The sequence below is a fragment of the Heterocephalus glaber genome, unplaced genomic scaffold (assembly GCF_053883595.1).
Source record: "Heterocephalus glaber isolate CG9 unplaced genomic scaffold, H.glaber_assembly_v1.0 deba00001587, whole genome shotgun sequence".
Lineage (NCBI taxonomy): Eukaryota > Metazoa > Chordata > Mammalia > Rodentia > Bathyergidae > Heterocephalus > Heterocephalus glaber.
This window is the reverse complement of record NW_028258365.1, coordinates 1364944-1379415: the sequence shown is the minus strand read 5'-3', so window position 1 is coordinate 1379415 and position 14472 is coordinate 1364944. Positions and strand designations below refer to the sequence as shown.

Here is a 14472-nt window from a genome sequence, read left to right as displayed (position 1 = left end):
ACCTTGCAGCAAGAGAAGGTAAACTTCCTCCTTGAAATGAGGAGCTTTGGTCTCTTGGTATTGAGTGATTGAAATTATTTCTACTTCCCTGCACATGGTTAAGTACCACTGCTGTATGGAAAAGCTCCCCTCTCTGAGGGCAACTGGATGGAGCCGGATTTGCATTTCGTAGAAGCCCTGCCAGAAATGCTTTCAGAATACAACTACAGTCATTCATTGGTTGGTTTGTTTTGTGTCCAAATGGGCATTTTAGAAGTTAGTGTAATTTAACACAGGGAAAGGTAGGAAAACAGTTTCTGTTAGTGTGAGAATCAGGGGACAGTGGGTTACACTGACTCAATGCTGGATGTGTGTGGGATGTTAGTAAATGATATAGAAGAGTTGAGAAGATTGAGGTGTTTACCACATTTCCTGTGATGGGAAGGAAGGACCTGATGTGAGGAAACAGCAGTGAAGGTGGGACCCGAATCGTACCTGAGTCTTGTTTAATTAACATGTCTGTTGGGCAACATGTTGGATCTAACTGGAGACCCAGTATATGTCTCTGTAATTCAGAGCAAAGGTCTAAACTACAGAGACAAATTAAGATTCATCAGAATGAAATGATGCCAAAGTCATGGAAATCTTTGAACTGGAGAAAGTAATTGTATGGAAAGGTAAAGGGCATCCTACATCAGGGGCATTTGAACATTAGAGAGAAAAAAAGAACATTTCGACATTAGAGAGAATGACCAGATACGAAGAGGAGAGAGCTTCGGAACTGGTCAGGGTACATGCAGACTGCATAAGAACTGAGACTTAGCAAGACGAGGGAAGCAGAAGAGAGTTTTAAAAATATATATGTTTACTCCGTTTTACTATTGAGAGTGTGCTGTGTGCCTCTACGTAATTCCCACAGTAACCCTGTGGGATTGATGTTAACATGCTCATAAAGGGAAGCAGTTGAGACTTAACAAAGGTAGACAAGAGGGACCTGAGTTGATTTTCTTTCACTTTACTCATGCTTAAATATTTATCCATCATTATTGATATCTGATATCCCAATTTCCTATGCTACTTTCAGGATAAAGTAGGCTGTAAGCTAATGGCAGGTGTTTTTCTGTTTCTATTATGAGCATCCCTAGAGTGGCACTGCTATCAGGGAGGGGAGCTGCTCACCAGGGAAGTGAGGTGATAATGGATTTACATCATTGTCCTCTGCCTGCACTTATCAAGAATTGAAGCTCCAGCCTTAGATTTGCACATATTAATATCCTCTTAACTGAGGGATGAAAGTTATCCCAAACTCCAGGGAGTTACAAATTAGAGCAGGGAGACAATGCTTGTTTACATGTCTAAATACTTGAACAACAAACAGATTGGCAGAGTGTTCTAGTGACGGATCTCTTTCTTCTTTTGTTTCACGGTTACTTTGAAATAATTAGAACTAAGACATCTTTTGGAGTTTCTTCCCAAAGAAAAACATGATTATATAGCAACCAGAAAAGAAGATCTAGGTGTAATCCATGTACTTATATCTTTCAGAAATTCTCTGCCCATACATAAGATACAGTGTTTTTTGTTTAGTTTGATTCTTTTTAAATTTTTTTCTTTAAAGAAACTTCACTCCATGTTTCAGCTCCTCTCCAGAAGAAGGCTGGAGGAAAGTATCTCTATTTTTGTGCAGTTCTCCTGGCTTTGAACTCGTCTGCTTCAGTCACCAGCCCTGTTGTGGTCATTTCCTATTCCTCATGGCAATCTCAAGCCCCTTAATTTAACTGCATCGAAGTCAAATTCAAATCCCAAGAATCGTGAGCAAAGCTGGACCATCACTAGGGAACAGCCGCACTCCTGCACCCGGAACCCCTTCCTCTTCCGTGGGCCTGTCTTGCCAGGCACACAGAAAGATGTGCAAGACTTTGCTGTCCTGGCCCCAGCCTTCTGTCCCTTCATTCTCCTCCCAGTCACCGCTGTCTCTGTGTCTCAGTTGCTTTTCTCATTACTGAGACAACACACCTGACAGCCAAAGTTAAAGGAGGAAAGGTTTATTTTGGCTTGCAGTTTGTAAAGGTTTCAGTCCATAGTCGACTGGCTCCGAGGCAGGGTGGCATGGCAGAGGGGCCTGGCAGTGGAGAAACAGTCCATGGCAGGCAGAAGGCAGCAAAAACAAGCCATGAGGGTTGATCTTCTTTTTACCCTTAATCCTACCCTGAACTATGCCAAACCAATCAGTGGACTAATTTAGTAATGACACACCCATGATCCCAGCATCACATACTCTAGATCTAGCCACCTCTGAAAACCATGACCACTTGAGGCTTTGGATGGACATCTAGACACAGACATAAACACTCTGTGTTCATCTGTCTTTCTGTCCATCTCTGTCACCCCCACGTTCTTCCTCACCCGCCCTTTCATTTTCCCTCTCCCTCTTTCCTCTCAACTCTGCGTTACCTCTTCCCAGGGGACACTTCAAAGTTTTCATCATGAAAGAAGGGTAAATCTATTTAGCTCAAGCACCACTTGCATTCAGTGTTGCTAAAATCCCTGGGGCACATGCTTTAAACTACCTCCTCAAAGAAAATGAGGCAGAGTAAAAAATAGAGAGCAAGGCACAAATGGATATATCAAGTTTATTTAGCCACATGTCTCACAGATTTTTAAAAATAACTATCATATCATATATGAGCCAAATATAACTATTCTATCAAATAACTATACAAATATAACCAACCTTAAGCTCTCTCACATAATTTTTTCTTCAGTCCTGTAATCACGTAGGGCATTTATTTCTCAATTTTATCCAATATTCTCCATTCTAAAATTCAAAAGGGAAACTGCAATTGACTCTGGTAAGTATTCGGTGGAAGTAATTATATTGTTAACTCATTATAGTCATCTCCCTTCCCTTCTTTCTTTTCTTTGATAACAAAACATTTTCATATTTTATGCCATGCTTTTATCTGTCCTTGACTTGTAATTCTGGGTGTATGTACTTTCTTTTCCTTCAAAGCAATGTTTATAGACCACCTGAAAATGTCACCACTTGAAGTCTTGCACCCTCTAATGAGAAGATACTTCCATTTTCTAGGAACTTTATAAAACCAAACCATGAAAATGAGGCAAGGAGTGCTATCCAAAAATAATTGATACAGTTAAATTAATCATTTTTGCTTTGTTTTCCTTTAATTCTCAAAATTGAAATTCAAAACTGATAGGAATGAGCAGTGACAACCTTAGAGACCAAATGGAATGTGAACATGCTTAGCATTTCATGAATTTTCCCTCAACATACCCTACTATTTTCTGTTGAACTGTCACATTTTCTATTTGTAGAAAAATATGCATCTCTGCAGTACTGCAGTTATGTTTTAATAGGATCAAAGAATCACAGAAAAATAAAGATGAAAGTAATTTTAAAGGTCACTGAATCTAATCTTGCAGCCACAAAGGAGCCACATCTGCCTGCTTCTGAGCAGTAGCAGGAAGCCATGCCTAAGGGATTCCAGTCACAGTGTGAAAGGAATCCGGCTTTTCCACTGAGCAGATAGGGATAAAAATCCTCACCTGCTACCTGATCATATTTTGAAACCCTTCTGAGCTGATGAAAATATTAATATGGCTAGTTTGTCCGTTGGTAAGGAATGAATAAAACATCCAGAAGGCAGTTGTCACGTAGTGCTTTTGCTGCTTTGGACAAATTTCTCTACTTTACACACTTCCCTTGCTCTCCATGGTAACCCATACCTTCAACTACACAGCATTTGTCTATTTGAAATCAACAATCATTTGATCATAAACCTTTATCTCCTCCAAGCCAATTAACTTTTCTCATTTTCAGTGACATCAGTCCTTTCTGATATGCCAGGTTTTCATATCATGCTGTCATTGTCTGATGGATGCTCTCCAGTTCCTAGCATCCCTCAACCTAGAAAGCCTTGTCCAGAATCACAGACAGTGCCCCACAAATAAGACTCACGGCTCCTCCAGGTGGGCATTGGCTTAATACTGCCAAACATTGCTCTTTCTTTGGTAGCGTACTTCCCCACATTTCTTTGAAAAAGTCTATGACCTGAATGTTCAAAACAGTGATGTTATTTTATGTCTTTCCCAGTAATTTCCTTATCTTGTGTTTGGCATACCATATTCTGAATTAGATTCTGAAATGCAGATGGAAAGAAGACCTTTTAAATGTGGCTGGTGATCTGGTCATAAAGGCCACTCTTAGTTCTAGACTGATGGAAATTATATCACACTTGATAGTCTTATTATAATTTCTCTACATTTAAATGGTTGCTCATTTTCTGAAAAGTCCTGGAAATCTACTTTTAATGTTCTAAGTATAAATTGAATATTTGGAAACTTTTGGAGGTTAATTTGTCATCTAAATGTATATTGAATCATCTAATTTCATGGACCTTGATCTAAAGTGATGAAAGACCCTTCTCCCTTTATCCATAGTATAATATAAGGAATCTGTGAACTGGGGAAATTGTATCCTCTGGAATCTTTACTTTCTACTTATTGCTGGATAAGAATAGGAAAAACTTTTAAATTTATTTCCTCCACTATTAAATGTATACATTTAACTGGAAGATTTTTTAAAGTCACTTTTACATGTAAGCATCTCTGATCCTGTGATTTCTCATACCAACCTCAAAGCTCTTACTAATGGCAGATCTACATTATATTCATTTTACACGGACTTGCCAGTTTGATTTTGAATACAATTCAGGTCCTGAAACATGGTACTCTGTTAGTATTGCCTCCAAAGATGAATGTTAAGTCAAATAAAGCTCTTTAAGATATTGGCAATCTTGACTCATAAAATGCATGGTGGTATGCCCATACCTCTGAACTTGAAGCATATAATTAAATGGAAAGTAGTCTCATGTTAGCATGGGAAGAAATCAGCTTGCTGGTAGGAAGGAAAGACTTTTTGCATTTTGGGTTCAATTGGTAATTTTACTATGGGAAACTTGAAGAACTATAGTGGTTAAAGGAGTAAAACATTGAATATCAAAACTGTTAATAATTATTCAATAAGGGAAGTTAGGAGGGCTCTAACTTCAAATGAAGAGATCTGAATAATTTGAGAGGATATCTGCCAAGGGTGATTATGACCTTTCACTAACACGAAAGAAGGCTAAGTAAACAAAGGCCATCAAGTCACACATATTGGGTATTATTTAAGGAAATGTCTCCTCATGAAGGCAATGATGTATTTAAAAGTGAGACATTTCTTTTATTTGTTCATATTTTAAGTGATTGCCTTGACAGAACTTTGAAGAAAAGAACATTTTCTATCCTACAGATTCAGCAACTGCCCTTAAATGTCTGATCTTGTCTCATTTCCACTAGAAACAACATTGGGATTTTATTCCATGGTGATTTACAAGTCAATGCTAGCTAAATTAATGACATTTGATTGTCACAGAATCTTGCAAGGCAGCCATTCAGTAATTATTTGTCATAATCTTCTGGTGAAGAAATTACTAATACCATTGCTTAATGAATCCTTTGCTTTTTGCCAGTGTACAGTGCTTAAAATCTATCTGTGGTCATGAAGAAAAGACTGTTTGTGCTATTCTTGGCAGGAAGCAAGGAGGCAGTCCCAAGACTCCTTATCTGCTTTTGTGATCAGTCATGGATTTCAAACATTAAGTTCTATGGCAACCCCAAGGGTCTTGTTGCTCCAAAGTCCAGCTGAATAATAGGATGATTATGTGTGATACATTTTTAATGTGCTATTCTAATCTCCAGAGATAGAAGTTAATAAATAACAAATTGGTCCAATTATAAAATTTCCCCTTCCAAAAAATATTTTGAACTTATTTAATATTCACTTGGAAGGCATATACAATATTCAAACTCAAAAATCATAAATGTGCTTTGCTAATTGTAAGAAAAATGCTATGTGATATAAATGAATACTCTGTACTTGGGCTAAAGGCAGTTGTTAGAAGATTTTTTTCAGCATTTTTGAACATCTCCCACTGGTTCTCTGCTCCTCCACTTTTAAGAGCCAATGGGCTCAATCAACTCTTTGAGCCTTCTTTGTCTATGTATATGAGGTAAAAAATTTTCTAGCTATACTATCAAGATGAGTGTAGTTATTGCTAAAGAAATGATACTATGATAACCATTATAGAATGCTTCTTTTATGTATTTTTTGTCCAAATGACTTGGTCATTATCAATTTAAACATTTTTCCTCACAGCAGTTCTATGATTTAGGTAGCATTATTTTTAACATCACCATTACACAGAGAAGGCAATTGGGGTACAAGATGTTGAATGACTTGCCCAAGACTACTCAACTGACAAAGGAGGAGCAATGACAAAGGAGGTTGAAACAGGTAGTCTGACTCCGGAGTCTGGGCTGTGGTCTCAGCTGCCTCTGCAAGCCATGCTACTAATATAGGACATAATCCTGGAATGAGGTCCATATTGATAACATTGAAGCCTCATACTTTGTCCTCTTCCCCCAGTGAGACTTCCGGTAGGATGCACATGTCCCTGTTTGAAGACTATTTTGAAGGAGTCTTGCAAGGGAAAAATCAACTGCAGCCCTTGGTGGGCTTAATGTCCTTTGCTGTGGTTACAGTTAAGGTGGACGGTGGTGGCTGTAATTGAAGAGTCTTCCTCAAGTTGTTCTGTCTCTGTTTCTTTGGGTCACTTCCCTCCCCATCTCCTTGAGACCCAGCCAGGCTGAAGGGGGCTCACCTGGCATCATCACATCCCTCTGTCTCTCATCCACACACACACCCCACACTCAGAGTTCTCCTGTCCTGCTTTACTTTTCTCTCCAGGACTCTTGCCAGACATTATTCCTATTTTTGTTGCCTCTCATTCATCTTAAAAGTAAACTTCATGAAGCCAGAAGTTTTGTCTGAATTATTGACTGTTATATTCCCTGTGGCATAGCAGTGATTGGCTAATGGGAGACACTTAGAACTACTGAGTGAATGAGTGAATAAATTATTTCTCTGGGATTAGTCAAATATAATGATTTCAAACCAATAAAAGTAAGAATATAAGACAAGGTGACTTATCTTAGTCAAATTCAAAGTATTAATAGTTTAAAATCCACTGTACATTTTCCACCAAGGGTAACCAGACAGTTGTACAAGAACAAGTCCCTTGTACAGTTGACAAAATGAATTAGGTGACTCCAAAATAAACCTCCTTTTGCTCAATAAACCATTTGTCTTTCAGATAATCTAGTTTGTCTTAGGGGATATAGTCTTTAGGTCTTAATAAGAAAATACCAGCCCACACCACAGCATGGTTTATTTGGTATTGTAAGAAAAATTGAAATCGAAATTTGAAATAATCATAACAACTGTTATTTGGCCAATTCATCCACTGGTATAGTCAGAGCCTGGCCCAAAACTTCTGTATAAAGTTCTCAGGGGCTGCCTGGGGCTTTGTCTAAGGAGCTTGTATGCAAGCTTCCTTTCATGGCAACTTTCACAAGAAGCCAACAGTTTTCTCTTTAAAGTGCGGAGGAGCTAACAGATTAAAGTACCATATGAGTACTCTGAATACTGATGAAATGTGCCATGGGGAAGAATGTTATTTTCAAGTTATATCAGTATATTTCAGATTTGTCATAATTGGAACTGCTTTTAAGCAAAATTGTAGAAGTTCCCCAAGCCTCCTTTTTACCTACACAGAAAATACAGCATCTGGAAATTTCAGTCTTTTATTTTCTGAAGGGTGACTTGACGGTGTGAATCTCTATCCAGATCAGGAGTCCAGAGGACACAGACCTGGCCCTCTCTAAGTAAGATTGGCAGTAGGTAGCACAAATTGTGAACTGAGCTAACAGAAGGGTAGTGGTTTGGGTTTCATTAAAGTAATGCTATGGCTGGTAAGGATGACATGTCAGATGTTTTATTTTAAAAACCAAACCATTTCAATAAATCATTTTTACAATTTTAAATACATTATATTGGAATAATACCAGTAGATGATATGTTTAAATGTGACACATCCTTTTGCTCCACTGCATCCTGTGTTTTATTGCATCCTTGTTTTATTTCCCTGAGATGTATTTATCAGATTATTTTTATGAGCTGACCCACATTTTAGTTTTCTTTATGCAGTCTTATTTACTGTTGCTATTACGCTTCTTTTATTGTTCCTTTTACATTTAGATTCAACCCACATGAATATTATCATAATATTGTTTCCTTTTGCACAAGCAAAAGAAGTCTCATCTTTTTTTTTTTTTTTTTGGTACGGAGGAGGATCGAACTCGGATCCTTGCTCTTGTACAGCAAGCGGCAAAACCACTGAGCTAAATCCCTGGCCCAGGAGTCTCATCTTTTAAATACCTTTGTCAGTGTAGTACAGTGAGAAGACAATATTCAGGATGCACTTGAGGCTCTTTAGCATAAGCAGGTCATCTGAAACAGCTGCATTATGTAAGATAATGTGTTGTATTTTAGAACATTTAAGGTTGAATCTCTTTACTGTGTGAATGCTGTACTGTTTTCTTCTCTCCCCTAACTCCCCCCTGTTCAACAGCAGACAAACCCAGGGAGCACTGAGTGAATCCGAAGACCCCGAAACAGGCTGTCTAACTGATAACAAGCCAACTTCTCGACACTTCTATCCTGTCGCCTTGCTACTTGTCAGCTCACACCTGCTAGTTGTGTGGCTTATTTTAAGTCTTGCATTGCTATTAGCCAAATACCAATAATTTTTATGTTGTGTTCCTTTCTTTTCTACCAATGACAATGGACTTTAAATTATGGGGGGAATGCTGTAATATTTCTACATTTTTCAAATTCACAGAATTAAAAAAAAAGAAGTTTGAATTGTGTTTTTGTTTTTCCTAAAAACTAAAAAACAAAACGTACTATGCATTCAGTGAATTATTTTGCTCTTTTGTTCATAGAAAAGTTTTCCCTCTGTGAATTAGCTCAAGAAGAATTTTTAAGTTACTGTGTTTGGACTAAAACAAAGACCAGAATCCTGAAAGCTTGAAGTTCTGAGCCTCCTGTTCCTCTTCCCATTAAATGTATGAAAGAAATTAAGATTGAATTTGCGCAAGTCCCTGAAACCCTGAGATGAATCCTAAGGACATGGGAGGTTACAGACTTTGTTTCCACTGTGCTAATAACATAGTTGCCATCAGTTGATACAAACTTCTGTTTGGTTCTTTAAATTAACTTGTTTGTTATTTTATTTCTTTGCTGTTCTTTACCCTTCTCTGTCGAATAACTTTATGGAGAGAATGCCTATTTATGTTTTGTAATTAAATTAACCTGTTTGTAACTATGGTTTGGGTTAATTTGGCCTTCCGAGTACTTTTCTGTTCTTTTTAACAAGGTCTCCTCTGTGTCATGATGCGTTGATTTTAGCACCTGTGACTTTTGTACTGTCCTTTCTTCCCTTACAAGCATTCTTCCTTTACAAAGCTGAGACTTGGACCAGGCTATTCAGAAAGCCATTTCCTCTCTTTGTTGCACAGCTAAAATAATGAAATGAAATAGAGATGAAACTTTCCTTTAAAAATCTATAGGGCCAGACTTAATAAATTAAATGCCTTACTCCTAGAACCTACATCCTTAGGGCTACATATAGATTTTAATGTGTTTTAAAGACTATGAAATTAATTTGTGGAAAAGTTATAGAAGGCAGATATATTTATGAAATTAAAGTGAAACTGTATTGTGGAGCAAATTATATTTAAAGAGTTTATTTAACCTTAAATGTCTGTGAGGAACAAAGAGACTTTAATGATCTCTTTCCGAAGGCAATAATGGTATTGGGCCTGGCCTAGGATTTAATTTTGTAAGATGTATCATCATTTGTGGAAAAAAATGTAGAGTTGAATCTTTGTTATTTTTACTTGGACTGTTGCTGCAACTCTGCATTGAACAAATAAAACATATTTATTTATTCTGTGTTTCATGAAGTTGTACTTTTTCCCTTCACCAGAGAAGGATGCCGCATAGAGAATGTACTGAAGAATATCAAATGCAGAAAGTATGCTTTCAACATGCTACAGCTGATGGCATTCCCCAAGTACTACAGACCTCCAGAGGGCACTTATGGAAAAGCTGACACCTAACTCTCCAACATGTAAATAAACAGGAACACAAATATGTTTCATTTGGAGAACATCCATTTTGGTCTTTTTTTACTTTTTTCATGGTTGCGAATTTGGGCGGGGTGCTCATGGTTGTTTAACCAAATCTAGGAATTACTTGATATTTTACATCAGACTGCTCATAAGGAAATTCATTTTTAAAATCTTATAAAAGATTGTCATTTCTAATTCTAAGTTACTATGTGCTGATTCTCTGTGGTTTCATTTTAGAAAGGGTCAGTCCCATCCGTGAAATATTTATATGAATGTCACACTAAGAAAACATGATCAGAGATGAGGCCTTCCCTACAAAATGAAGGGAAGAGAGTTCACCAAATCACAGCCTTGATCACAGACAATCTTAGAGCCTATTTGTGGGATTTGTGAAATATTTATTTAACAAATTGAAACCAGGTAAAGTTAACTGATGACACTGACTTCTGAAGCAGGGTGCAGGGATGCTTGGAAAGACCTTTGTTGTTCTGTCCAGATGTGACTCCACCTCTAAATATATTTCAAAACCATGATATCTTTTCAAAACTCTGCCTGGGATTGTGTGACCCAGCTGTGCAAGTGGCAGAACAGAAAGTTCAATGTACAAAAAGTACAATGCACAAAACACTGTGAGGAACTGAATTTACGAGGCCATGGAAGGAGGACAGTCTGTAGTTGCCCCAAATGAGATCTCCATCACTTGAACTTTATGCAGTGAAGTTCGTGAAAGTAGGATGTTTTAAGATGTTTTCTAGCAGTCCCCTTTGCGTAAGTATGCAGTCTAGCATAGGTTGGTATGCACAAATAAATCTTTAAGATATATGCAACCATATCTATTGATGACACAATAATTTCTGTTTGCCTGAATTTTTAATTTGTCCTTTCTCAGAAAAATCATATCATTTATAAGTTTTCTAAAATTATGAATCAGTAGTTTCCTTAGAGATCATCTTGATTAATATTATTCCAAAAATGGGTAAATTTAGGCTGATCACCTGGTTAGAAAGTGCAGAATGATTAAAATCTCTTCTCACTCTACTTACTGTAGTAAGAAGGCTTGCCCATCTCCAAATTGTTATGTTGAATATGTATGAAAATTAAGGGAGAAAACTAGTAAGTTTAAAAAGAAATTAGGATTTTTTTCACTGAAATTGAAGTTCAGAGTATGAGTCTGAACAAATGAGACCTATTTTTCCCAAATGTTAAGAACTTATTCTTTCTCCTTTTTCTTCGGGGGCCTGTGCTATCTAGAGCATAACTTCTTTGGAAGTTCTGGATGCTACAACCAAGAGATATTGGTGGTATTAGGAGACTTTCCATAGCAAATGTGATAGTTCCTTGCCTAAAATGCCTGTTGTAATAAGGATTTCAAAGAGATCTCTAGCACCATGTTGACCTTTTCAAATTTGATGCTACAAATTTAAGATAACCTTTTGTGGACTCTTGCACTAGAATTATCAATCGATTATTTCAGCTAATGACATATGTGTATTATTGAAGCAGTTGCCAAACTCTTTACAGCCTTTTTAATAAAAACAGGCTGTACATTTGGGATCTATTTATGGAAAAATTATCTTGGTATTCTAAGCTCTACCTCATTCTTCATTTCAGTGATTAAATATAATCTTTGAATTGTTTGATTTTATTTTAAAATGGTAGGGTTTGTGGTTATATTAATTATCTCTTTTGATTTAAGATAAAGAGTTTGGGATGACAGAGGTCTCCTTGAAAAGTTATGAGGCTTCTTGTAATATATCGAATAGAATCCTCAGTTGCAAGAGATCAATCTCAAGTGATTTATCACCATATAAGTATTTTATCAACAGCTATTTTGTTTATATTTTTAAAAGCAAAACTTCAACTCAAATTTAGAAAAAATAATTATTAGCTAGAAAATAAACAACAGTAGGGTTTTTAGAAGACATTTTAGAAGACATTTCATAGATTCTTGACTTTTTTTTTTCAAATAAATACTAAGAAGTCTCAAAGGGTGAAGCTTACTGCGTATAAATGCATGTGAATTTTCATTCATTATTAGCATAATCACCAGCATTTCCTTATAACAAGTCTATATTGTTTATACTTCTAAGAGTAGATTTCACCAAGAAAATTCACGTTTCATACACAACATTTTTGTTCTTTTCCTGAGATACACTTCAAATATCCTTGGACAGCCACTTCACTATTTCTGATTATAAAGGTTTCTGAATCAAATGTTGAACAAATTTTATAGTCTCTCTTGTGTAAATACAGCCACAGTCATGCTTTTCTGTCTACATTTTCATTTTTAAAATATGTAAGCATATTTGCAGAGATCATTTTGAGCCAAAAAATGAACCAAGAAAATGATAGTTCCAAACAGTATAGTTTATTTCACTTCATTTTTCCCCTCAAATATGTCTTTTCCTTCTACCAGCACCAAGTGCAGGTAGCAATTCTGCATTTACACCACCTGGGTGGTGGTAGTGGGGTAATTAAAGACATTGAAAGGCGTCACCCTGATTATGATTGACCCAATGACAAAAGGTTCGTGCCTGGGAAACATTCCCCCAAACAGTTACCAATATAATTTTGAAAAACTTGATTGAAGCAGACTCATACTTATGTGCCATGTTTTGTTTATTTCTCATGAGGTGAGTTCTTTTTTCTTATAAATATAACCTCCAGTTTTATCTACATGCTGCCCAACTTTTTGCTGCAGATTGTTTGGTCAGTTCCATAATCCAGTATATCACAGAAACCATTTGATCCAGGTGATTAAAGATATTTTAATATCCACCACCCCATTTAGGCCAGTAGTCCATGTCATTAATTGCCAATTATTTATTTGTAAGACTAAAACCTCTTCTGAAAAACTATGAACACTTAAAAGCTACTACTGGGTAGAGAACACTTCCCTGTTTACCCCCTAAGTAAAATAAGACAGGTGGAAAAGGAAAAACGAAAAGAAAAGAGGATATTTGTGCAGAGTTATGCTTTTCTTCCCAAGCAAACCAAATCATCCCTATGTAAAGGCTGATGCTGCGTAAAGAGGGATGATTGCAATGGTATGGTGGAACTTGTCTTGCTGACTCATGAAAGCTGATCTTTAAATTTTCAAGAGCTTTGTTAGCTGCTTGTTATACACTAACATGATCAAATATTAAATTATGAAATACAGTAAGATGGATTTTATGAAAAGTAAAGGTGATGAGCAAAGATTACCACTTTCTAGTCATTTTACTAAATTTTAGTGTTTACTCATGTCCTGCAGTGTAGTTGTGTCTTTTATATTTTACCATATATCATTGATGCTACAGTGCTACCATGAAGATCTTCTTCCTATTTCCACATTCAGGAATATCACATCATAGCTTGAAATCTGCATCTGTGGGAAATGCAAATGCTGCAAATTACCACGTGTAATTCCTGAAAATCCAGTTGTTAACATTTACCACCATAGAGCTGAATTCCACCATCACATTTTCTCCCCAAAATAACAAATCATTGGAAGCAGGATTATTAAAATTATTTTCAAAATAATCAGTCATTTTCAAATGGCTATCGGTTTTGTTTGTGTGTTTACCCTCTCATGGACTCCTAGCAGGCAGCAGGCATATTAAATGTTTGACATTGTATTCATAATTAAATTATTATATTATGGAGATTAATTTAAAAACCTGTCTCTAAGTGACATGTTGCAAGAAGAATCTTAGCAATGCAGTCTTAGTATAAGCAATAACACAAGACTAAATTCAGGGAAATGTTAACCTAATCAATGTATGACTGAAAATGTGCTTTAGCATCAATTTTGAAGCTTATAATTTTGGCATTTTCTAAATGTAGGAAGAATAGTAACATATTACTATGCTCAGATTCTAATAAATATAGCTCAATTGAAAAACACCACAGATGTTGTTCATGTTTGATTTCCAAGCAGTATGGTGTATCATTTTACTTTAATGTACAGGACACATTTGTAATCTTTTAGGAAATAGATTAACTTTCACCACAGATCAAAGAATTTGGTTGGAGAGAAGTTGTGATCAGCATTTATGGAAGGAAGCAAACATACTGAGCACAAAACATGGCTAAAAGTTGGAAGCTTTACAAATTATGCATTACTGAAAAGAATAATTTGCTAAGAATTTGTGTAGCTGATTTGACAATTTTAGCATAAATTCACATTCATATCTCCCAGCTGCAATCTGCATAAGCTGCTACACTTTTACCATCATATTTATGTTTTGTAGTTTTGTAAGTTCTCGATGTATTGCATCTTTTGTTTCCCTGACAGTTTGAAGTTAGAACTTTATACTCACACATATGCCGTTTATAGCAAAACTTCCTTTAAAAATAGGAGAATAAATAATGTTTTAGATAAAATATTACAGGCCAAATAGGTAAAGATTTGAA

At 36.3% G+C, this 14472-nt stretch overlaps 1 protein-coding gene across 27 annotated transcripts in view; it reads left to right on the top strand.

The window, feature by feature from the left end:
• Positions 1–13565, top strand: part of Inpp4b (inositol polyphosphate-4-phosphatase type II B) — a 1082298-nt gene extending 1068733 nt beyond the window's left edge. For 19 of the 27 annotated variants that reach the window (XM_087193371.1, XM_087193370.1, XM_087193373.1 and 16 more), the window contains one exon: positions 8514–9893. In XM_087193371.1, coding sequence (XP_087049497.1) covers positions 8514–8688 — 175 coding nt within the window. In that variant the 3' untranslated portion in view covers positions 8689–9893. Of the gene's footprint in view, positions 1–8513; positions 9894–9932 lie in introns of those variants that run through there. The other 8 variants (XM_021247702.2, XM_087193389.1, XM_087193386.1 and 5 more) reach the window with 3 other exon arrangements.
• Positions 13566–14472: the final 907 nt, after the last annotated feature.